General features: G+C 37.2%; 1 protein-coding gene across 1 annotated transcript in view; it reads right to left on the bottom strand.

Moving 5' to 3' along the window:
• The window catches only part of LOC105062707 (uncharacterized), a 67149-nt gene extending 44328 nt beyond the window's left edge, over positions 1-22821 (bottom strand). Inside the window, 4 exon segments of the mRNA XM_074370851.1 lie at positions 4674-4766; positions 8560-8686; positions 11316-11363; positions 22712-22821. Coding sequence (XP_074226952.1) covers positions 4674-4766; positions 8560-8686; positions 11316-11330 — 235 coding nt within the window. The 5' untranslated portion in view covers positions 11331-11363; positions 22712-22821.
• Positions 22822-24786: the final 1965 nt, after the last annotated feature.

The raw sequence follows: 24786 nt of genomic DNA, 5'->3' as shown, positions 1-24786 counted from the left end.
ACTGCTTTTGCTGCTTCCTAAAAATTTTGATAAGTTGTATTTTCATTTTCATGTAGTTTAAAATATTTGAAAACTTGAGATTTCTTCTTTGACCCACATATTATCTGGAAGTGTGTTGTTTAATCTCCATTTGTGATTTTCCAGTTATTTAATTTATTGACTTCTAATTCAATTCCACAGTGCTATAAGAACAGACATTGCATGCTTTTAAACTTGTTAAAGTGTGTTTTATGGCCAAGAATATGGTCTGTCTTGGTGAACATTCCATGTGAGCTTGAGACGAAAAGTTCTTTCTTTCTAATCATCTACATTAACAATGGTTCCAACAACCAATTCCATGCCACAAAGCTACCATTTTAGAATCAGTTTTAACTCTGTCCACAGGAAAAACATATTCCATACCTTGTTTTATTGTGCTTTGCTTTACTGTGCTTTATAGATACTGAGTTTTTCATAAATTGAAGGCAACTCTGTGTCGAGCAAGTCTATTGACACTATTTCTAATAGAATTTGCTCATTTTGTGTTTCTGTGTCACACTTTGGTAATTCTCATAATATTTCAAGGTTTTTCATTATTATTATGTTTGTCATGGTTTTCTGTAATCTTTGATGTTACTATTGAGGCTCACTGAAGGCTCAGATGATAGTTTGCATTTTTTAGCAATAATGCATTGTTAAATTAGGGTATGTACATTGTTTTTTGGCATAATGTTATTGCAAACTTAATAGACCACACTATGGGATAGCCATAACTTACATATGCACTAGGAAAAACAAAAAATGCGTGACTCACTTTATTGTGACATTTGCTTTATTGTGGTGGTCTGGAACTGAACCTGCAGTATCTCCAAGGTATGCTTGTGTAATGTATGAAAACAAGAAGAGGGTTATGTGGAGTGAGGGCAGAAGGAGTGAAATGCAGAAAACAAAGACTACTTTTTGTATTATAGCACAAAAATGGCCAGCCTATCACAGCCCGTGATCAGATGTGACCACTGTTAATGATTGAAAAAGTAATCTAAAAATTATAAGAAAAAATTAATTAAATATATGTGTAATTTTAAAAACATATGTGTCATATTAGCAACATGCCATTTTATCCATAGTCCACTTTATGCCTGCAGTTAGTTAAAGCAAATGTAGTAAGTTTTTCTATTAAAAAGGAAATTCTGGCAAGCAATTGTAATGCTAGATCAGCATGACTGGCATGTGTAAGATGTCACAAGATATTTATGAGAGGTTGCATTAAAACTTAAGGTTTGCTTAAAGTTAACATACAAAGTTAAGTTACAATTTTGGCAGCTCTTAACAGTGATGTCTGATAATCTAATTAAGCCATAATGGAATTCAAATTATCAGAGGAAATAGCTGTTTTGTATAGCCTAGGAGCAAGAATAGTTTTTACAGTTTTAAAAATCGTGTAAGAAAAAACAAAGAAGAATATGTGATAGAGACCATGTGTGGCCAGCAAAGCCTAAAATATTCACATCTGGACCTTACAGAAAAAGTTTTCTGACACCTGCTCTAAAGAGTGTATTGCCTAGATGACCCTGAATCTTAACGGAGATGGCAACAAAAAATTATAGAAGTGAAGTAATTTGTTTTGAAATTTTTAATTGACTAACTTTTTCCTACCCAGGAGCATCCTTAGGTATCCAGTTGTGACAATGCCTTTGACATCAGATGAGGACTCAAGAAATATTACTAAAATGCTTGCACTCACATGAAAGTACAATTTGGAAACTGTATTTCTAAAAGAAAATTACAGGCCAATATCTGTCAGGAACATAGATGCAAAAATCCTCAACAAAATATTAGCAAACTGAATTCAACAGTACATCAAAAAGGATCACATACCATGATCAAGTGGGATTTATTATTCTAGGGATGCATGGATGGCTCAATGTCTGCAAATCAGTCAGTGTGATACACCACATTAACAAAATGAAGGCTAAAAGTCATGTAATCATCTCAATAGATGCAGAAAAAATATTTCATCAAATGCAACATCCATTTATGATAAAAACTCTCGACAAATTGGGTATACAGGGAATATATCTCAATGTAATAAAGGCCATTTTTGACAAGCCCACAGCTAGCATCATACTCAACTATGAAAAGCTGGAAATCTTTCTTCTGAGATCAGGAACAAGGATGCCTATTCTTGTCACTTTTATTCAACAAAGAATGAAAGTCCTAACCAGAGAAATTATACAAGAAAAAGAAATAAAAAGCATCCAAATTGGAAAAGAAGAAATAAAACTGTCACTATTTTCAGATGACATAATGTTATATATAGAAAACCTTAAAGATGCCATCAAAAAATTACTAGAAGTAATAAACAAATTCACTAAAGCTGTAGGATACAAAATCAAAACACAGAAAAAAAAATCTGTTGTATTTCTTTACACTAATAACAAACTATCAGAAACAGAAATTAAGAAAATGGTCCCATTTACAATTGCATAAAAAAAAATACTTAGGAATAACTTTAACCAAGGACGTGAAAGACCTGTATATTGAAAACTACAAGACATTAATGAAAAAAATTGAATACACAAATAAATGGATGCTCATGGATTGGAAGACTTAATTTTGTTAAAATGTCCATTATACCCAAAGCAATATACAGACTCAAAGCAATCCCTATAAAAATTCCAATTGTATTTTTCACAGAAATAGAACAAAGAATCCTAAAATTTGTATGGAACCACAAAAGACTCAAAATAGCCAAAGCAATCTTGAAAAAGAAGAACAAAGCTGGAGGAACCATGTTCCTTGTTTTCAAACTACATTAAAAGCTATAGTGATTAAAACATTATGGTACAGGCATTAAAAAAAAGACACATAGATCAATGGAACAGAAAAGAGAAACCCATAAACATACAGTCAACTAATTTATGGCAGAGGAGCCAGGAATACAATGGGGAAGGGTCTTCAATAAATGGTATTGGGAAAATTGGACAGTCACATGCAAAAGAATGAAACAGGACCACTATCTTACACCATACACAAAAGTTAACTCAAAACTGATTAAAGACTTGAATGTAAGACCCGAAACCATAAAACTGCTAGAAGAAAATGGGGTAGAGCTCTTTGACATAGGTTTTGGTGATGATTTTTTTGAATCTGACACCAAAAGCAAAAAGAAACAAGGAGGACTGCATCAAACTAAAAAGCTTCAGCAGAGCAAAGGAAATGATCAACAAATCAAACAGGTAAACTACTGAATGGGAGAAAATAACTACAAATCATATATTTGATAAGGGGCTAATATCTAAAATATATAAAGAACTCATACAACTCAACAGCAAAAACCAAACAATCTGACTTTAAAAATGCGCAGAAGAACTGAATAGAAATTTTCTCAAAGACATACAGATGGCCAACAGGTACATAAAAAGATGGTCAAGAACATTAATCATCAGGGAAATGCAAATCAAAACCACAATGAGATATCACCTCCCATCTGTTAGAATGGCTATTATAAAAAAGAAAGACAAGAGACAACAAATGTTGGTGAGGATGTGGAGAAAAGGGAACCCTTGTGCACCACTGGTGGGAATGTAAGTTGGTGCAGCCACCATGGATATCAGTCTAGGGTTTCCTCAAAAAATTAAAAACAGAACATATGATTCAGCAATTCCACTTCTGGGTATTTATTTGAAGAAATATATGTACCCCCATGTTCACTGCAGCACTATTTACTATAGTCAAGATAAGGAATGGATAAAGAAAATATGGCATATACATATACAGTGGAATACTATTCAGCCATAAACAAGAATGAAATCTTGCCATTTGTAACAACATGGATAGACTTTGAGGGCATAAGTCAGACAGAGAAAGACAAATATCCTCTGATCTCTTTTATGTGTGGAATCTAACACACACACACACACACACACACACACACACACACACACACACACACACACACACAAAACAACCAAGGTCATAAATATAGTGAACAGATAGGTGGTTACATGAAACAGAATTTGGGGGATGGGAGAAATAGGTGAATTTTTTTTTTTTTTTCAGTTTAAGTAAACTGAATAAAAATTTTTAAAAAATGCCAACAAGTGAAAGCAGATCAAGAAACTGTTCGGGAGTCAGAGGATGGGAGGGTAAGAAGAGAGGACAGAATGGGGATTTGAATGAGGAAGTTAATGTAAGAATGTATCACTTGAAATTGCTGCCTGAGAAGGGTCAATTATAGTGTTGGCTTTGATCATTCTTGATCATTACTTTAGTTGACTGGCCATTTTTAATCTTTGGAATAATGGCTACCTATCTATGAATACTCAAGGACACCTTGAACAGTTAGAATTAGGACAGGCAGTCACTGATGACAGACAACATTCTGGAGTATCCTTCCGTTATACTGATTTATTCTATACCTATTAGACTCCTATACCTTTTGTCTCAAGGACTGGAGACAGTGAAGACCATGCACGTATTAACCAATTCACTCATTCAAGGCAAAGAGAAAAGCAAGCCAAGTAACCTGAAGCAGAAGCATAATTATGACAGGTCTGATGGGGCAGTGCAGCTGGAACAGAACGAATAAGCTAGAGGGGATGAGGTGACAGACACCTTAAGGCCTGACAGGTGCCGACTTGTGTTTTATGAGGGGCTCTCTGGCTGCTGGGTCACTGCTGGATGGTTCTCACCTGAACACCCATCTCTCTGGGTTTCTGTCTCCATCATCAAAAGCTCTTCTCTCTCCAAATGGAATATAAGCTCTGGTTTGAAGAGCTGCTTCCCTGTAAAAAGGCAAGGAGAGCACATGTCTTAAATTTTGACTGAGTCCAACTTATTTTATTTTTCTTTTCTGAATCATGTTTTTGGTACTGTATCTAAGAACTGTTTGCCTAACTCAAGGTCATGAAGATCTTCTCCTGTGTCTCTTTCTAGAAGTTTCATACTTCTACATTTTACATAACGTCTCCAATCCATTCTGAGTTAATTTTTTAATAGGTGTGAGGCATGTAAATATATGCATACAGAAGTCTAAATGTTTCCACACCACCTGTTGAAAAGACCATACTTTCTCCATCAAATTGCCTTGGCACCTGCAGTACACCTAAAATAATTTCAGAATTGCTTATTCCGTATCACTACAATAAACAAATCCACTAAAAAGTGTTCAGGATTGCAGTTCTTTGTCCCATCCCCCTCCCACTGTACCTAAAACTAAGGGTATGCAGTTATATACTGTGTTGGTATATAGTTATATGCTGTGTTCCTTAGCTGCTTCTGTGAATTCTTTTTCTTTTCTCTTTGATGTGGTTAAAGTATTTGAGTATAGTTGAGTTCATTTGTTTTTTTCATTTTTATTTTAGTTTCAGATTATCATCCCTTGTATTCTTTTTCTCTTTAATTTTTTTTTTTTTTTTTTTTTTGGTGGGGAGGTAATTAGGTTTATTTATTTATTTTAATGGAAGTACTGAGGATTGAACCCAGGATCTCATGCATGCTAGGCAAGCATTCTACCACTGAGCTATACCCTCCTCCTATCCCTTGCATTCTCATTTAAGTTTTAGAATGTGTTGAAATGACATATTTTCAAAAGTCCAAACTAGACAAAAAAGTATACTCAGATAAGTATGACTCTCTCGAACATTCCTTCCATACTATCACCTCCCACTCACTTACAAGAAACTAACGTCATGATTTCCTGATTAATCCTTCTTGTGATTCTTCTATAAAGATCAGCAGATATACATATATTTACTTATTTTCCTTTCTTCCTTATTCAAATTGTAGTGTACTATTAATGCTCTTTTGTACTTTGTCATCTTTAGGGAAGATTCCTACAAGTGAATAGCTGGGAAAGGGTAAATCTATAGTTTTGTCAAATATCATCAAATTTCTCTCCTTAGGGGTGGTATCATGTTGCATTCCTACTTTCTTTCTTTTTCTGCTTTTTTTGGGGGGGGCATTAGGTTTGTTTGTTTGTTTGTTTATTTATTAATGGAGGTATACTGGGGATTGAACCCAGGACCTCGAACATGCTAGGCACACACTCTACCACTGAGCTATAATCTCCCCTCTGCATTCCTACTTTCAAGGCATGAAAATGTTTTATTCTAAAGTTACTGCCCCAAAAAATACAGTGTCAAGTTTTTGAATTTTTGCTTATCTCATGGGTGAGAAATGGTGTTTCAGTATAATTTGAATTAATCTCTCTTATTTTGAATGAAACTGAATAACTATTCATATGTATACATATTTATATAATGTGCATGTGTGTATATGAATTTGTGTCCACACACAGACACACCTCCTAGCTCTAAGCCCTGAGGCCAGGAAACAAAGACACCATGGTGGCAATGATAATCTCTGGCATCCAGACCTTGGTGTTAAATACCATTCCCCAATAAATGAAATGGAGGATTCCAGAGCTGGGGCAAAATAAAAGATGAGCCAAAGATAGCATGCTAAGCCACAAAATAAGGAAGTGCTCAAAAAAAAGGGTGGGGGCATATTATAAGGGCACAGGAGTCAGCTTAAAGGGTCCAAATTTGGGACAATTTTAGCAAGAAAACTACTACAGTAATAAATTATAAACCATTTTTAAAAAATAATTCACAACTCCCTACAAATAATAAATTTATAAATGGTTAAGAGAGAGGGGCTCTTGCTTACTCCAGAACGCCAAGCGCTGAATGCTAAATGTGAAGGAAGTACTGAGTCAGAAAATTATCATTTGATGCTGTTTATAGGGAAATATTTGTGTTGTCTTAGAAAGTGTTGCCCTATGATTGCAGAGGAAGCAAAGCAGTGATTTTATAGTGGAGAAATTGGACATCTTGACTAGGTGATGAAAACTAGACATTTTCAATGAGGGACAGTTGGTGTGTCTCTAGATGTGATACCCTCAAAAGGACACCCCAATACTAACTGTAGAGTTCCATCCAGAATGGACCATCTGAATTGAATTATGAGGAAATACTAGGAATGTTCTATTGAAAATAAGGGGAGGGAGTGGTGGTATTCTTTTAAAATGTCACTGTTACAAAAGACACAGAAATGCTGTGAAAATGTTCCAAAATTAAAGGAGGCTAAGAAAGACACTGACAGCTAGACTAGACTCTAGGCTAAATCTTGCTCTGGGGAGAGACAAATATGCTTTAAAAATAACTGGCTCTACTGATAAAATCAGAGCACAAATGATAGATGGATAAAAGGATTGTATCTGCACTGGGGATATGTAAGAGAATAATCCTACTTCCAGGAAATACACTGTTCAGTGAAGAATTAACTTGGCCCAAAGAGAGGTCTGGCTTTTGCCCTCAGCTCTTGGGAGGTGATCTCTATGTACTCGCAATGTACTACCTGATAAGAGAGTCTTTTTTTACCTGGAGGCCTTGGGCCACACCAGAGAGTTTAGCAATGTGATTTACGGTGGGGCCTTTGAGCTATGTTTATCAGCTTGATCTCCAGATGGGCTGGAAACTAAAGTCAGCCACACAGGTGTCCGAGCAAGTCTACATGATCCAGCCGCAATTAAAGCTCTGGCGGCAAGGTTTGTGTGAGCCTCCCTGGTTGGTAATGCGCCACGTGTACTGTCAGCCATCACTGATGGGAAGAGTGAGTGCTGCCCACGACTCCACTGGGAGGGAGCAATCGGAAGTTCGTGCTGGAAACACCCCTGGACTCTGCCCCAGTTGTCTCCTCCCTTGGCTGATTTTATTCTGTATCCTTAACATGTAATAAAGCATAACCATGAGTATAACAGCTTTCAGTGAGCTCTGAGGGTCCTCCTAGCAAATTACTGAGGCTCAGGGTTATCTGGGAGACCCTTGAACTTGCAACTGGTGTCAGAGTGAGGACAGTCCTGGGGACTCCCGGACTCTGCATATACACTGAAGCATTTAGAGATAAAGGTCCATAGTGTATGGAAATTACTCTCAAATGGTTCAGAAAATTATGAATACACATATGTTTTCATATATATATATATAAACATTTATAGAGAAAGAACATGTACATAAATGATAAAATAAATGGGGTAAAATTGACACTACATTGTAAGCTGACTATATCTCAGTGTAAATAAATAAATAAATAAATAAATAAATAAATAAATAAATAAATAAATAAATAAATAAGGTAAAATGTTACTATAGGTAAATGTAGGTAAAAGCTATATGGGTGTTCTTGTTCTATACTTTTGCAAATTTTCTGTAAGTTGGATGTTATTTACAAATACACTGTTAAAGCAAAAAACAAAATACCTCCTAAAAATCAAGTTAATAAACAGCTACAGTTACTCGCATCCTGAAACACAAAAAAGCTGGAGCAACTCACTAAACTGATTTCATGACAAACCAGTGGAGTAGGATCACAGCTGCCCGTTTAGTTCATAGGACAGATTTTTTTTCCTGGACAGAAACATCAGAAACATCTTGTCTCTGTTGCACAGAGATTATCGGGATTCGTAGGTACCCAAGGTCAGAAAATGATTTCAGGAACCCCAGAGCTTCAAACAACTAAGCGCATGAAGACACCCCGGGAGGCTGACACTGAGTCACAGAGGGCACCCGTCCTCACCCACTGACAGCAGGTTCCGGAAGTTCTCCAGCATCACGTCTCGGTACAGCTCCCTCTGGGCAGGGTCCAGCAGCCCCAGCTCCTCCTCAGTAAAAACCACGGCCACGTCCTTGAACAACACTGGCTCCTACAACACCAAACACACACAGACTGTGTTTATGGAAGAGGGGCAGTACTGAGAAAGTGTCCAGGATGGGAAGCTGTTCAGGATTCTGAGGGATCGAGTCAAATTTAAGTAGCTGCCTTCTGATTGCCTTTCACACTGCCAACTCCATCCACCAAAAGGGCTGCAGGAAAAGACATCCTTGTACTTTAAATTGCTGCCTTTTGTTAGCATTCCTATAGGTAAGTCCCAGGCCTCTGCAGCATCCTGGGCTACTAGAAAAGCTTTAGTTCCAACAGCATGTGATGGAGTCTGCCTTCCCTCTTGTACACGCTTCCACTACTTACTCAATTTGCCTGACTTACAGGGCACCAGTCACCCTTCCTGTCCGAGTATGTAGCTCATCCTCCGCGCCCCACGTAGACTGTGCAGCATTTATGGCGTCATGCTGCGGGCACAGCTCTGGAGCCTGACTGCCTGTGTTCACGGCAGAATGCTCTGCTTTGTGACGCTGGACCCGTTCCTCACCCTCTCTTCATTTGCATGTGGATATCTGTACCTTAGGGTACTGGTGATAAAATGAGTGACTATAGGTAAATCACTTAGGAAGAGTGTCTGGTACACAGCAAGTACCCAATAAATGTCAACTATTCTTATGATTATTACTATCATCATCGTCATCTCTGGAATCCCATTTCATGGCTGTGTGGTAATTCAAGGAATTGATGATTGGGAATATAATGAACTGATCCAAATAATGCATGCTTACTCAGTTTTAGATTATCCATTATAAACAATGTTGCAAAAGAAAAATCTTTCCACGTAGACCTTAGTCCCCAGAACTCTGTTGATTATCTCCTTAAAATCAATTTAAAAAAGTAGAAATGGTAATGCTGAAGAATGACAAACTTTAAAGTTAATGAAACCATAATGGCGTGTGTTTCCTCTAAAAAGGTTTTTCTAACTTATTCTTCTTCCAAGAAAGTACAGATCCCTAAACCTCTTTACCCTGGCCAAAAATGGACATGAAGACTTGACAAAAAAACTGATAATCTCAGGGGTCAGTTTGGGATGTAAAAACCAATTATTTCAAAATATTTTCACAAAGTTGATTAGTAATGAAAATCATTCTCTTTTTGTATGTTTGGCGGTCATCTCTATTTCTTGTTTTGTAATAATTTTCATCTTGGGGACATTAAGGCCTTGTTGTAAATATTTTTCATTCTACCATGCTATTTGTCTTTTAACTTTTTGCTATAGGGAAATTTAAAATTTCTATATAAAGACCTGTTCAAAACTACATTTGTTCTTGCTGGGGCTCCAAACTTCTCAATCGTAGGTTGTGGTCTCTGAATAAGAATTTTGGTTTTATTTTGTTTGCTTGTGTGTGTGTGTTTTGTTTTGATTTTTTGCCTCCCTTTTCACCCAGATGGTATGCCTGATACTTTTGATTTAGAAGATCAAGTCTTGACACTTGCTTACTGTAGAAATTGAACAGGACTTCAAATTACACAAACCTCTTATCTCCATGTTGACAATGAAGATGATTCCAAGTCCCTCTCAGAGCAGTGACTAGAGTGACAGATGGGAAGGACCTGTGTGCCTTATAGTATGACTACAAATTTTAAATTAAGTACCTCTAATGCTCTGTAAAATAAATTAACTCATGAACAGTATAACACACAAAGACACACAAATATACACAGACACACAAAGAAAGCTTTCATGTCCTGGAAAGAAAGAATGTAGCTCCTTTTGTATGAAAACAGCTAACACTATTTTTTCTGAGTCCAGCTTCAGTATGATCCTGTTAAACAAAATTATCTTTTAGATACTCTTTTTACAAAGTATGTGAGGTACCACTTAGGAAAAAAAACATTTTTTTAAGTTTTGAGTCCATAGAACGTAAGGACAAATAATATGAGAATTCCCTCAAAATTGCTTTTCAAGTAAAGATCATATGAAGAGAAACTGATACTGTTGTGTAAAACTGCGAAAATCTTCATGAATTTAAAAGCTTGTGAATGAAGAATAGTTAAAAAATGGGGGAGGGTGTACAACAGTTCACTGAATATTAGATGAGAAAAATTAAGTGCTATAAATTTAAGTAAAAAAAAAATTCAAAATTGTATCTATTATTGCAAGCATAGTTATGAATGCACATGAGAAAAAAGCATAGAAAAAACGCAATTTGTAAGCAGGGTAATGATGTGTAGGTTTTCCCATTTAAAAAATTTCTATTCTCTTTTACACTATTATTTGTGAAATAAAATGATAATAAAAACCAAAAGGAGCAATATGAGGATGGCAGAATGGGAGGTACAAACTATTGGGTGTAAGACAGGCTCAAGGATGTATCACACAACACAGGGAACATAGCCAATATTTTGTAATAACTGTAAATGGAAAGTAACCTTTAAAAACTGTATAAAAATAAAAAATTTAGAAAATAAAGTTAAAAAATAAAATGCATACATAAAATAGAAAAATAGAAAGAACTGAAAGGAAATTTTTAAAGAACAAAACAAAAGTGTGGCACATAAATGGAATTAAATGTCTGCTGCCATTCTTTATTCTTGGCAAGGAAGAGAAAAAAAGGGTCTACTTACTGAGCAATAACCTGTTAAGTGACAGAAATAAAAATCCAACTCACTTGAAACTTGATCATTTTCTCCTCTTTTTCCTGGGAAAAGGCAGAGACCTGAAAAGGTACAAAAGGTAACAAGAAAGAAGCCATGAGGGAAAGGGAAATGCATGTCTGTGCAAATCAAAAAAAAAGGCATCCCCTTCTCCCAGACACAGCCACATACACCTTCATGGGCAGAGTGTGGGCTGGGGTCCAGCTGCCACTAGACTATCCTGGCAAGATGCCCATGTGCATGGGACAGCCTGCACCACTATTTCCAGCAGTCCTCACACACTTTGAGGCTCCCCAGATATTCATTCTGATTCTGGGGAAGGTGAGAAATGAGAGACAGTTATGTGGGAGAGGAGAGGTACTGGTTAAAGGTGGACTCTGGGGACAATTCATTTCCAAAATATGGCATTGCTATATATTTGCTGTACATTTGCTCTGTATTGGCACTGCTGTATATTTGCTATATATATTTCTAACCACAGTTAAATGAATTATCTTTATATGGTTCATTTCTGCAATCTGCAACATTAGAATTGTAATAGTACCAACATTATGAGTTTGCTTAGGATTATACAGTGAGTAGTGGAAAACTGTTGCAACCACATCAATGCTTTCTATTATCTTGTAGCTGCAGAGAAGCAGATGCTATTCTCCATCATTAAACTATCCTTGCAAATGGGTTGTAAGAAATCTGGGTGGCAGAGATTATGGCTTTTTACTTAATAACTTGTTGCCCTGATAATGATATTTGTTGAGACATTGAGACCACCCTTATGAAAGTTTAACAGCTGGCAAACATTCTTCTGAAGCTGGAGGAAGCTCAAATGGTCCATTCCTCTTCCCATGTGGATATAATAAAGATTACAGAAGCCCGTGATGCTACTTTATCTGTGTAAAGCACTCAGTGCTTGACCCCTGGGGGGATTTGGAGACCAGGAGTTTAATTTCATGGACTCTTTCTCAACGTTATTTACTGTTCTCAACACTTATTTATTGTTACTTCCCTTATTTATTATTCCCAAGCAACTTCAAGGTCATCTGTGGAAGAAAAAGAACTCAAAAAAGAAGGGGGGGGGTGCTAATCACGGGCTACGAATAAGACAGAGCCTTTTAGCACCATGCTAGCAAGGTTTTCTGTGGCTCTGGTAGAGTACCCAGCCCCTCCCAAGTCCCTGCCCACCGAGGCCACTGCTGGAGAAGCCACAGAATGTATGCACAACTCCCAGGAACAAGGAATAACTTGGCTGCATGACTAGAAGTGGAAGAGCTGAGTTTTCTTTCACTGATTTAACACTGATGGATCACCTTCTAAAAGGGACAGATTTAGTTCCCAGATCTCTATTTGCAAGGAGCCTAGTGTAGGGGACCAATTAAGAAATCAGCAACTATACTCTACAACAATAAGATGCCAGAGCAGAGTTTAGACAAGGTCCTCTGGGAGAGAATGGAAAGGACCCCAAACTCAGGGTGGATAAGGGGGAGGGCCGGAAGGGCTCAACAGAAAAAATGAGGCCTGATATCAGCCCTGGAGGATGACAGAGCTGTATTAGCCACTTCCAGCTAATCCGAGTACTGACACGGAATGAGGGTCAGAGGGCAACTGGGACAAATGAGGAGGCAGAAAAGGTTGTGAGAAGTCAAGAGCCTGATCATGTGCTTTAGAAAAATTGCCTCATTTAATCCTCACAACGACCAGAGAGGTTGGGACAATTTTTGCAGTTGAGAATATCAAAACACTGAGACTTTAAGATTTTGCTTGTGATTATCTATTTAGTCAGCAGAGCAGCCAGAGTTATTAGCCCAGAGTCTGTGTTCTTAATTACTAGGTCAGTGGATCTCAATCTGCCAACTTACTCACTGGTATCACTGGGGGGTAAAAAAAAAAAAAAAAAAAAAAGCCAACAAAACCAATGCTCAGCCAAGCCAGTCTAGAATCTATAAATCAGCATCTGTAGGAAGAGTTTCCATGGATGACTACAGTTTGCAGAGAGGGATGCAAACCACAGACTGTGAGATGAGTAAGAGGCAGTCTGGAAGCTAAGCCCATGCAATTAACACTAGGTCATTCAGCCTCTCAGTGAGTACAGGACATCACTGGAGAATATACAAGCCAGGAGCAGAGCAGGGCCTGGGACCCAGGCCTTCTGATTCCCTGGTCCCCAAAAGTTCCTGAAGCCGTCTCCACTCTGAGTTGTGGATGTCTTTGCAGGAAGACTTAGCATGAAGACAGGCTTCCAGTTTAAACCCGCCTGAACAGCTTTCTCAAGCAATAGGCGGGTCACTATTCATCCTCAGGACCTTGAAAATTCAGAATATAAGGCAATTCATATTAAGTAGGCATTTAAACAAACAGTGGTCATCCTACAGAATGTTCTTGTTTCTTTATATGTTTGCTAGAGTCAAAGTCTGATTATGTTCCTTTCTTGGTTATAAAACATGTGCATGGTAGCCAATACCCTTAGATAAAGTCTGGATTCCATGCAAGACACACAGAGAGGAATCTTCCACATCCATTTGCTCATTTTTTTCTCCAAACCCTCTCTTCCCCTGTAATCTCCAGCCTGTAAACTGCTTGATCTCAGGAAACCCCCCAGGCCTTTGCATGTGCTATTCCTCTGACCTTCTTCCCTTTTTACCTAGATCAGAGGTTGGTAAACTTTTTTTTTTTTTAATGTATGTAACGGGACAGATAGTGTATCTTTTAGGCTTTGTGGCCATATTCTGTTTCTCTCCAATACTGTTCTTATTCTTTTACAGCCTTTTAAACGTAAAAGCCATTCTCAGCAGGGGAGTAAGAGATTTACAAAAACCATGGCCATGGGGAGTAGTTTGCCCACCTGCATCCTCCAGTCTCTTAGATTTTAACACTCAGCTGCTCCAGGATACCTTTTAACAGGTTTGGCTGCAGCCTTATCAGTTACTAAAACCCACTTTGCCAGTCCATTTTTGCCAGAAAGCAATGTTTTGGCCAAGAGCCCAGGCTATAGAATCGGACCACCAAGCTTCAATCTTGATTCTGCCACTTACTGGCAGAGTAAACTTTTGCAAGTTAATTAACCTCTTGATGCCTCTATTTCTTCATCTGTAAAATGGAAATACAAAGAGTTATTATGAAGAATAGATAAGTTAATGCATCAAAGCATTCGAAAGCCAGTGTGATTCGTAAGAAACACCCAATAAATATTAGCTATTACTAGGATCATCCTCATTGTCACCATGAAATATACAGAAGCCACATATTAGCCCTGGTTTCTTTCTAAGTATACTTATTTTGGGTAGTAATTATCAATAGGTGTTTATCACCTTTTGAATATTCTGAAAAAGCTGGTCGCTTCAGCATCCCACCAAAACTGACTGAGATAAAGGACAGGGAATATCTGTAGTATTTAGTCTCCTACATCCATTTTCAGAAAATTTGAATATAATCTCACATTGCGGAAGGTTCCTACTTCCCGATGCGTGTTGGAAAGCTACACCAGCAGCACACAGATCCTTCCTGCTAATCCCTATACTTGCAATAAGCACAATGAGAACTTGACCTAGTCCCTACTACCAGAAACCTGCAACTGAGTAGGAGACAGACCAGAAAGAGGGAGCAGAAATTCCAGTGAACTCAAAGACAGGTCAACAGAAATTGCTAAAATTGAAGCTCATGAAAATCATGTGCATTTCATTGGCTTTTGATGGCATGTTCTAGAAATGTTGATGAGGTCGAGTTGGTTAACAGTATTGTTCAGGTAAGAATGATCAGTTTTGTATTCTCACTGAGTTTCGGTCTGCTTGCTCCACGGACTGGAAGAGAGTTGCAATCTCCATATGTAACTGCGGATTTCTCTATTCTTTCAGTCGTCAGGTCTTCTTCACGTAGTTTGAAGTTCTGTTGTTTTCAGGATGCATATTTAGGACTGTCGTGTATACTTGGTGAGTTGACCCTTGGTGTAGTGTCCCTATTTACCCATGGTGATAGTCCTTGTTCTGAAGTCTACTTTACCTGATACTCACATAGTCACTCCAGCTTTCTTCTGATTGGTGGTTGCCTGGTACCTTTTTTTTAAAAAAAATCTTTTTAACTTTCCACCTATCTATATCCCTGATGTAAGCATATCCAAAGTGGGGTTCCTTTAGACAGCATATACTCGGTTTTTGTTCTTTATCTGATCATATAATCTTTTAATTAATCTATGCAGGTCACTAGCATTTCATGTAATTTTTATCTTCATACACAGAGGTGGGAAAACCACCCAGCTGTCACGTAATTTTTAATATGGCTGGATTTAAGTCTACCATTTTATTATTTTTTTCCCTCTTTTTCCTTCCTAATTTTCTTCTTCTATTACTTTTTCCTGCCTTCTTTTAGGTTTTTTTTTAAGTATTCAATTCATTTTAATTTATCTATTAGTTTTTGGCTATTATCACCCGAGTTGGTTTTTTTTTCCTCTAGGGTTGCAATATACATATCTAATCTTTCACAGTGTACTTACTGTTATTACGTTACCAATTCCCCCTTTATGTATTACTTATTGTATGTATTACTCTATATACAATACTCTAGCCAGGAAGTTATAATTTTTACTTTAAACAATTGCATTTTTAAAAGGAGAAAAACATTATTTTGCACGTACCAAAAACCTTATTATTTCTGTTGTTCCTTCTTCATTTCTGAAGTTCCTAGTTTCCATTTGGCACCAAGCCTAAAGAATTTCCTTTGGCACTCCAGTTTTGCATAGGTAGGACATTTTTACCCCTTCATTCCTGAAGGAAATTTTCAGTGGATACATACTTTGAGTTGACAATTCCTTTAAGAACACCAAAGATGTTGTTCCAGTGTTTCCTGATCTTCATAGTTTCCAATGAGAAATCTGCAGACATATGAATCACTGTTCTACCATATATAATGTGTCATTTCCAGGGGTGGAAAGGTTGTAACATCTGCAAGTCAATCTCTTCATCTACTTAGAAGTAGCAGCCCAAAGTGCTCAGTGGCTGAAATGAAACCAAATGACTAGACTAAAAGAGACCACTGTGTACTCTAGGTATGCTCAAGAATCTTTACCTTTAATTTTCAGAAGCTTGATTATGACGTATCCAGAAATAATTTTGTTTGAATTGGCTATATTTGGTATTCACTGAGCTTCCTGAATCTGTAAATGTACATCTCTCACCAAATTTGGGGAGTTTTTAGCATGACTTCCACATAAATATTCCTCTCCTCTCCTCCTGAGACTCCAATAACATGCATATTAGACTTTTAATATTATCTCACAAATCCTTAAGGCTCCACCCACTTTTTTCAATGTTTTTTTCTCTCTGTTGTTCAGATTGCACTATTTATAATCATTTATCTTCAAGTTCATTGATTCTTTCGTTCGTCATCTCCAGTCTGCTATTGAGCCCACCAAATTAACTTTTTATCTCAGGCATTGCATTTTTCATTAAACAAACATTAATTTATAAGAATTTTAAGTATTTTTCTCAACTATAATAGAATTAAACGAGAAATGACTACCAAAAGCTACATGGACAATCTCCAAACTTTTAGAAATTAAACAGCATACTTCTAGGAACCAGTGGACCAAGTCACTCTAGAGCATATGTTGAATGGACTCAAAATGAAGAGGCAACATATCAAAATGTATGAGATGCAGCCCAAACAGATATTTTAGAAAAAATACATCCAATGACTTATATGTTAAAAAAGAAGAAGGGTCTTAAGTCCATCATCTAAGCTAAGAACTAGGAAAGAAAGGGCAAATAAAGTAAACCTAAAACAAACAGAAAAAAAGGAAATAATAAACATGACAGAAATCAATAAATCCAAAATAGACATGAAACATAAAACAATGTAATTGAAAATACAAAAACAACAGACAAAATCAGGATTGGCAAAATATGGCCACTATACACGTCCGCTGGTTATTTCTGTATAGGCTGTGAACTAATAATGATTTTTACCATTCTTTGAGATGAAGTAACACTGATTTTTTTTAATGGTTGGGGAAAAAAAAAGTCTTAAGAATATTATTTTATGACACAAGAAAATTACATGAAATTCAAATGTCAGTGTTCATAAAGTTTTACTGGAACACTGCCATGCTCATTTGTTTATGTACTGCCTCTAGTTGCTTTCACACTACAGCAGCAGAGTTGTGTAGTTGCAACAGAGACAGTGTGTGCCCCTCTCATTTCTCTGTACTGTGGCTAAGCAGAATACAAATCACAGTGACCCAGCTGCAGCTCAAGGGTGCTTCAAGTACCACATATATTGACAAGTATCACATGTATTGATATACCACAACATTTTGATTTTTTTTATTACTAGCACATACTCATCATGTCAAAATGAGAAGAGAAAAACAGACTTCAAATGTTGCACTTTCAAGGCACATTGGAAGCAAAATATTTTGTTACTGAATTAGATGGCAAAGCCTTTTGCTTGTTATTCAATAACAACACAGCTCTGCTAAAAGAATACAGTATGTGTCAACATTATCAGACTAAACATTCATCACAAATATGCTCAATTCACAGGAAAGCACTGGGCAGAAAAATTAGAAAATTTATAATGAAATGTCTCATTAGAACAGAAATTCTTCAAAAAAATAAAAAAAAATGAAGCTGCAACCAATGTAAGTATTGGGTATTCAAATATTCAGCTTCTATTTCTGACCCCAGCAAATAAAGCAATTTACTAGTTAATTAAATCATGCTTGACTGTAGCAGCCAAAGAAATATGTCCAGAGACAATAAACTCTTTTAAGATTATTAGACTTTGGGCAACAATGGTTGCTCAAAGAGTTGAATACAATGGGAACAACATTATAGTCAATTAAAATACAAGGGAAATAATTCTGATAAATTGGGGGGGGGCTCTTGATAATTCAACATATGTCACAAGTGTTGCTCAGTAACTGTTTATTTAAGGATTCAATGCCAATTTGAAGTGACTAATTAAAAAGCCTCTAGGAATAGTCTGAGCTGGAACAACTACAAGTGAAAATATTTTCAAAGAAGTTGAAAAGATACTAATTCAGTACAACCTGAAGTGTAATCTTCTGGAATGTGTTAAAACTGATTACAAATTTATAAAGCTTGTAACAATGTAAGTGTTTAAAGCCTATGGTTATTCACTGTATTACTCATCAGCAGATACTCTGCAGAAAATATTTTAATATATCACGTACTAGTGAAGTAGCAGCATCATCAGTGAACTTCACCTTCTCTCATGGACTTCATCATCATCAGTTTCATGAATCTGTGTCAGAAACAGAAGCTGAATATCCTGACTTGCCTTACCACGCAGCAGTTCAGTGGCTGAGTGGCAGTAAAGTTTTATTGTGATGTTTTAAATCTCAGGGTCTCTGAATGAGAAAGCTGCCTCCACCACTATTATCAGATACTGAATGGCTTTGGAAATTAGCTTTAGCTCCCAGCTTCACGACCTTTCTTAATGAATTCAACCTACAAGTAGAAGGCAAAAAGAGCACTTATACTGTAGTAAAGTCATTTCAATAACAGCTGATTTTGTTTGAATCACAAGTAATGCTAAACTACTTTATAAATTTCCACTGAGGTCAAAAGTTAAAACAAGGAAGATTTCTGGTCCCATACGAATTTGTAGTGTGATGACACAACTGCCAAAACTCACAGCATTTTACACTAAAAATACTTCTGCATACAGGTTAAACAACAAATGTTGAAAAATTAAGTGAGGCTGTTTAACGAGCACTTGTCCAAACTTAAAGTGCATAATGATCACCTGGTTTCCATTAAAAGGAAGATCCTTGATCCCACCCCCTCAAAATTCTAAATAATTTGGTTTGGGACTAGATCCAAGGATCTGCCTTTATATACAGCTCCCAATTGCTGATGCGGCTTGAAAGTAGCCAGAGAAAAACAATGCATTACCTACAGGGGTACAATGACTTGAATGAATCCATATTTCTCATTAGAAACCAGGGAGACAAGAAGAAAACAGCATTATACTTTTAAAGTAGTGAAAGAAAAGAATTGTCAAAGCAGAATTGTATACTAAGGACATAGTTTAGAAAAATATTCAGGAATGAACGTGAAATAATGATATTCTCAGATGAACTAAGAATTCATAGGGAGCAGACTTGCTCTAAAAGGACTAGTAAAGGAAAATTTTCAAAGGAAATGAGAGAAAGATATTTGCATTATCAGGAAGGAGGAGCAACAGAACAGTAAATGTTCAGGAAAATATGACATTTCTCTTGAGTTCTTTGCAATATATTTTGCTGTTGGAAGCAAAAATTAAAACACCAATAGGGTTTTCAAAGTGTAAACATGAAAAATATAACAACTAGAGCACAAAGGTAATGCATTCTTTTTCTCTGACTGCTTTCTAGTTTCTTTCTTTGTCTTTAGTTTTCAGTGGTTTGATTATGATGTGCCTGGGCTTGGATTGCTTTGAGTTTATCCTGTTTTGGATTTGTTCAACTTATTAGAAGAAACTTCTAATGTACACTTAAGATACTAGAAGACAGAAGCGAAATAAACCCAAGTCAAACAAAAGAAAGGAAATAATAATGGTAAAAGTAGAAATCAATGAAATTGAAGTTTTTAATTTTTTTTACAATAACAAAAACTCTAGCAAGAATGGCAAAGGACAAAAGAGAGATAACAAAAGTTACCAATATTAGGAATGAAAGAGTAGATATCACTACTTCCAGTAGGAAATATAAGAGAAAATCTTCCTGATTTGGAGTTAGGCAGAGTTCCTAGATATGAAAAGCAGAATTCATAAAAGAAAACACTGACAAATAAAACTTCATTGAAATTACAATCTTTTGCTCTGCAAAAGACACTGTTAAGAGAATGAAAAGACAAGCTATAAGCTGAGAAGAAATATCTACAAATCACGTATCTGATAAAGGACTAATATCCAGAATATATGAACAACTCTCAAAAATCAACAATAAGGAAAACACAACCCAATTACCCAATTTAAAACTGGGCCAAACATATAAACAAACAACTTAGCAAAGTCAATTAAGCTGAAGAAAAGATACATCTCTTGAACATCTTTTAAATTAAAGTCACAATGAGATACCAACACATGCCTACTATAATGGCTAAAATTTTTTAAAAAGGCAATACTACATGCTGACAAGGATATGGAGCAAGTGCAAGTCTCATGTACCATTAATGGGAATGCAAAAGGGTAGATCCCCTAGAGAACAGTTTGGCTGCTTCTTACAAAGTGAAACAGGTATTTTCCATATGACTCAGCAATCCCATTCCTAGTTACGAATTAACCAGAGAAATAAATACAAAATCTTATACACAAATGTTTACAGCAGCTTATTCATAACTGCTAAAAACTAGAAACGTGAAATATTCTTCAACAGGTGAATGGATAAACTATGGTATATCCATAATGTAATATTAACCAGTAATAAAAACAAATGAAGTACGGGGGGAGGGTGGTTCAGTTGTTAGAGCACATGCTTAGCATATATGACGTCTTGAGTTCAATCCTCAGTACCTCCATTAAAAAATTAACAAACAAATAAATATACAAATCTAATTACCTCCCCAAACAAAAATAAAACAAATGAAGTACTGATACACACAACAACTTGGAAGAATGTCAAAGGCATTATGCTGAGTGAAAGAACCCAGTCTTAGAAGATAACAGACGGTACAAGTCCACTTACATGACATTTTCGAAAAGACAAACCTACAGGGTTATAGTGGTTGCAGTGAGGGATGATTATAAAAGGAAAATAGAAGGGGAATTTTGGGGGTGATGGAACTGTTCTGTACCTGACAACAGTGGTGATCATACAAATCCTTACCTGTGGTAAAATTAATAGAACTGTACCCACAAAAGGAAAAAATCAGTCAATTTTACTGAATGATAATTGGTTTAAAAAAAAACTGCTTCTCATTTATAAAATGAGGGTAGTGATAGGTTTGCTAATGAGAAATAGATTAATAACTGTAAATCACTGGAAACACTGCCTAGTTGTAAAACACAAGTAACAATAAATGTTAATTATTATCATTCCCATCAATGTGTTTCTTAGGAACTTTGTCTTAGATCATGAAAATAATTGTTCATAAGCATTTCAGTAATCTGAGAGATGGTGGAATACAATTAAATTGCAAATGGCTAAAAAAAAAAGTCAACAAAAACTCAGTTTTCAAAGCCTCTACAAAAATCCAAACATGCATTCTCAACCTGACATTAAACACATTAAGAACTAAAGCAGCAGATTGAAACTACCTAAATTTAAATCCCAGCTAAGCCTGTTACCAGCTGTGTGACCCAGGATAAACAACTTATGCTGTCTTTGACTCAGTTTCCTCATCTTCAACATGGGAATAACAGTATCCCCAGCTCCCACAGGGCTCTTGTGAGGACTAAATATGTTTCAGTCATACAAAACTCCTAGAATAATGTTTCCACTAAATGTTTAAATATTATCATTATTACTTATGCCCAAGTACTCCCCCATCCCTTCCTGCATTTATCCAATAAATAACAGGGCAACTTTGTAGCAGAAGCATTTGCCCAGGAGTGAAGGAGTATCTTCTCCCCTGAGAAGAGGTGACATAAGAGGAAGAAGGATGCTAAGTCCTACTCAGGTGAGGCTCTGCTGCCTGGAGCCAAAGGGTCATTCCCCTTCTCGCTGCAGCCTTTTTCAAGAAGTCAAGGCTGGGAAAGGAAAGGAGGCTGGGAGAAATCAGAACTTCATCAGCATTCCCGCATAAATTACTGTGGACGCCCCAGACAACAGCTAGGAGTCACCTCCTCCAAAACTTAAAATTTAAATAAAAAAAAAATCATTAGGTATTAGGGTACAGCCCCGCTTCCTTCAGGGAATCTGAGATGCGCCAGGCACACTGCGGCAGGAGGTCTGACCCCATCCCAAGTTTCCAGAAGCTTTCAGGGAATTGAGCGCTTCTTGGGAAATTAAAAAATACTAGTAACAAGAGGCGTATTTCTTAACCACAAGCAAGCCCCTGTTCTAAGTCTTTTCCTGTATCTTATCATTTAACTCACAAAATAGCCTTATTAGGCAGACACATTTAACGCCAACTTTAAAGAAGAGTAAACAGAGGCAGAGACATTTAGATACTCGCCGAATACTGCACTGTTAGGAAGCAGCAGCGCGGGCTGGTGGTCGGGTTAAGAGTCGGGAAAGTACAGAACCCAGGAGCCCCTCAACCCCAGCGACGTACGGCCCCGGCCCGGGCCCTAAACCCGGGATGCTCCAACCGCCCCACGCTCCAACAGGCTCATTCAAAGGGAGCATCAACCCGCCCTTTGCCTTAGGCGGATTCCTTCCCCAAGCTTGAGGGCTGGGTAGCTATGGGCCCACAACAAAGCGAAGAAAGGTCAGTGTGGACGTCGGGGGAAAAGGCCCGGCGAAGGGAGGGCTCACCTTTCAGAGAGGAACGAAGGCCGCGGCCTCGCGTACCTGGGCCGGAAGTGACTCTGGCTACAGAGACCTCCTGGACTACGCTTCCCAGAATACCAGTAGGGAGCAGGGACACAGCCTCGGCCGCCTGTAGCGGAAGTTACCCAACTACGGTGTTCCCGGACTACACTTCCCAGAATTCCCAGGCAGTTCGTCGCCTTCCTAGGGCGGAAGGGCTGGCTGCTGTACTCAGTCTTGACTGTATTTCACAGCCTCCTGGTGCGGAATGAATTCCGAAACCCAGCCTTACTGGAGCCGAAATGCTTCCAAACATAGAGCGCTCTACCATATACTTATGTGTTTTCTCCAGCAGAACATGCATTAAAGGTGTCTTTTTGGAGCGCAACTGTCTGATGCTTTGAATCTTCTGAACTACAATTCCTGAATCTCCTGCGGGGCAGCCCTTTCCCTTTTCGGTAGTAAGTATTTGGATAAGCAGTATTGTCTTTAGGATAGTCAGTATAAATCAACTCTATACTGTTAGTCGAGCTTGGCCCTCTCCCTTTTTTCTTTCTTTTTTTTCTTTCAAACGTGATATAAACAAAGCAAACTCAACCAAAGCAAATTCTGTTTACCTACCCACCTACCCATTCCAAGAAACTACCCCATAAATAGAGACTAGAGAGGCTTGAAATATGAAAAAAGAAGAGGAGAGTGTGGGAAAAAAGGAAACTTCCTATGCTGTTGGTAGGAGTGTAATATTGCTGCAGCCATTATGGAGAACAGTATGGAGATTCTTTTAAAAACTGAAGACAGACTTACTTTAAGATCCAGCAATCCCACTCCTGGGCACATATCTGGAGTAAACTCTAATTCAAAGAGATATATGCACCCCAGTGTTCACAGCAGCACTATTTACAATAGCCAAGACATGGAAGCAACCTAAATGTCCACTGACAGATGACAAGATAAAGAAAATGTGGTATAAAAGCAAACTTCAGTTAAGGTGTTCAAAAGCAGGTGTGGAACAGTTGAATATAAATAAAAACAATAATAAAAGTCAATATTTTAAAAGCTAAAAAAAAATGTGGTATATTTATACAATGGAATACTACTCAGCCATAAAAGAAAAAAAATGCCATTTGCAGCAACATGGATGGACCTGGAGATCGTCACACTAAGTAGCCAGAAAGAGAAAGAAAAATGCCATATGATATCACTTATATGTGGAATCTTAAAAAAAAAAAAAGACGCAAATGAACCTACTTACCAAATAGAAACAGACTTACAGACATAGAAAACAAACTTATGGTTACTAGGGGGAAAGGGGGTGGTAAGTGATAAATTGGGAGTTCGGAATTTGCAGATATGAACTACTGTATATAACATGGATAAACAACAAGGTCTTACTGTATAGCACTGGGAACTATATTCAATACCTTGTAATGGCCTATAATGAAAAGGTGTATATATATTTTTTCCCTGTAAATATTAAACCATGATTACTCTGAATTTCACCTCTCACGTACTCTTTTACTATATTTATATTGCCTTATTGATAGTAGGTAATCTCATCCAGCTGAAAATTTATCCCCTAGAATAGCAATCTGTCCACATCAGGTGTAAGAAACCTGTTTACCAAGATCTCCCACACCAGGTTTCTGATCACATCTTCCAGTTTGCCTCTGGGTGTTGAGGCCACTCTTCCAAGCCCTTAATGTCTACAACTATCTACAACTACAACTATCCTGCAAAAGGCTGACTGTCAAAGAATATATTTCTAGAACTTTCTCCCTCATACTATTGAATGACATGAAACTCACTGTCCTCTTTGACCCCACACTCCCACTGAAATGGCTATTACAGTTGTCACCGGATCAGTCTGTGTCCAATAAGGAGACAGAAACCACACAATGATTTAAAAAGAAGTCTAATAGAAGGAATTATTAAATTTTGAAGAGAAACTATACAATATTTTAAAACTCTATATAGTACCCTGATGCTGAGAGAGAGTATCAGAGGGAGCACTTAGCTTGGAAGGGACACCCTCTCCCAAAGGCTGGAGTTCAGACTTTATGAAGATATAGCTGCAGCCTACT

The sequence above is a fragment of the Camelus bactrianus genome, chromosome 9 (genome assembly GCF_048773025.1).
Source record: "Camelus bactrianus isolate YW-2024 breed Bactrian camel chromosome 9, ASM4877302v1, whole genome shotgun sequence".
Classification (NCBI taxonomy): Eukaryota; Metazoa; Chordata; class Mammalia; order Artiodactyla; family Camelidae; genus Camelus; species Camelus bactrianus.
Note: the sequence above shows the minus strand (reverse complement) of the source record. Positions and strands in the feature narration are given on the sequence as shown.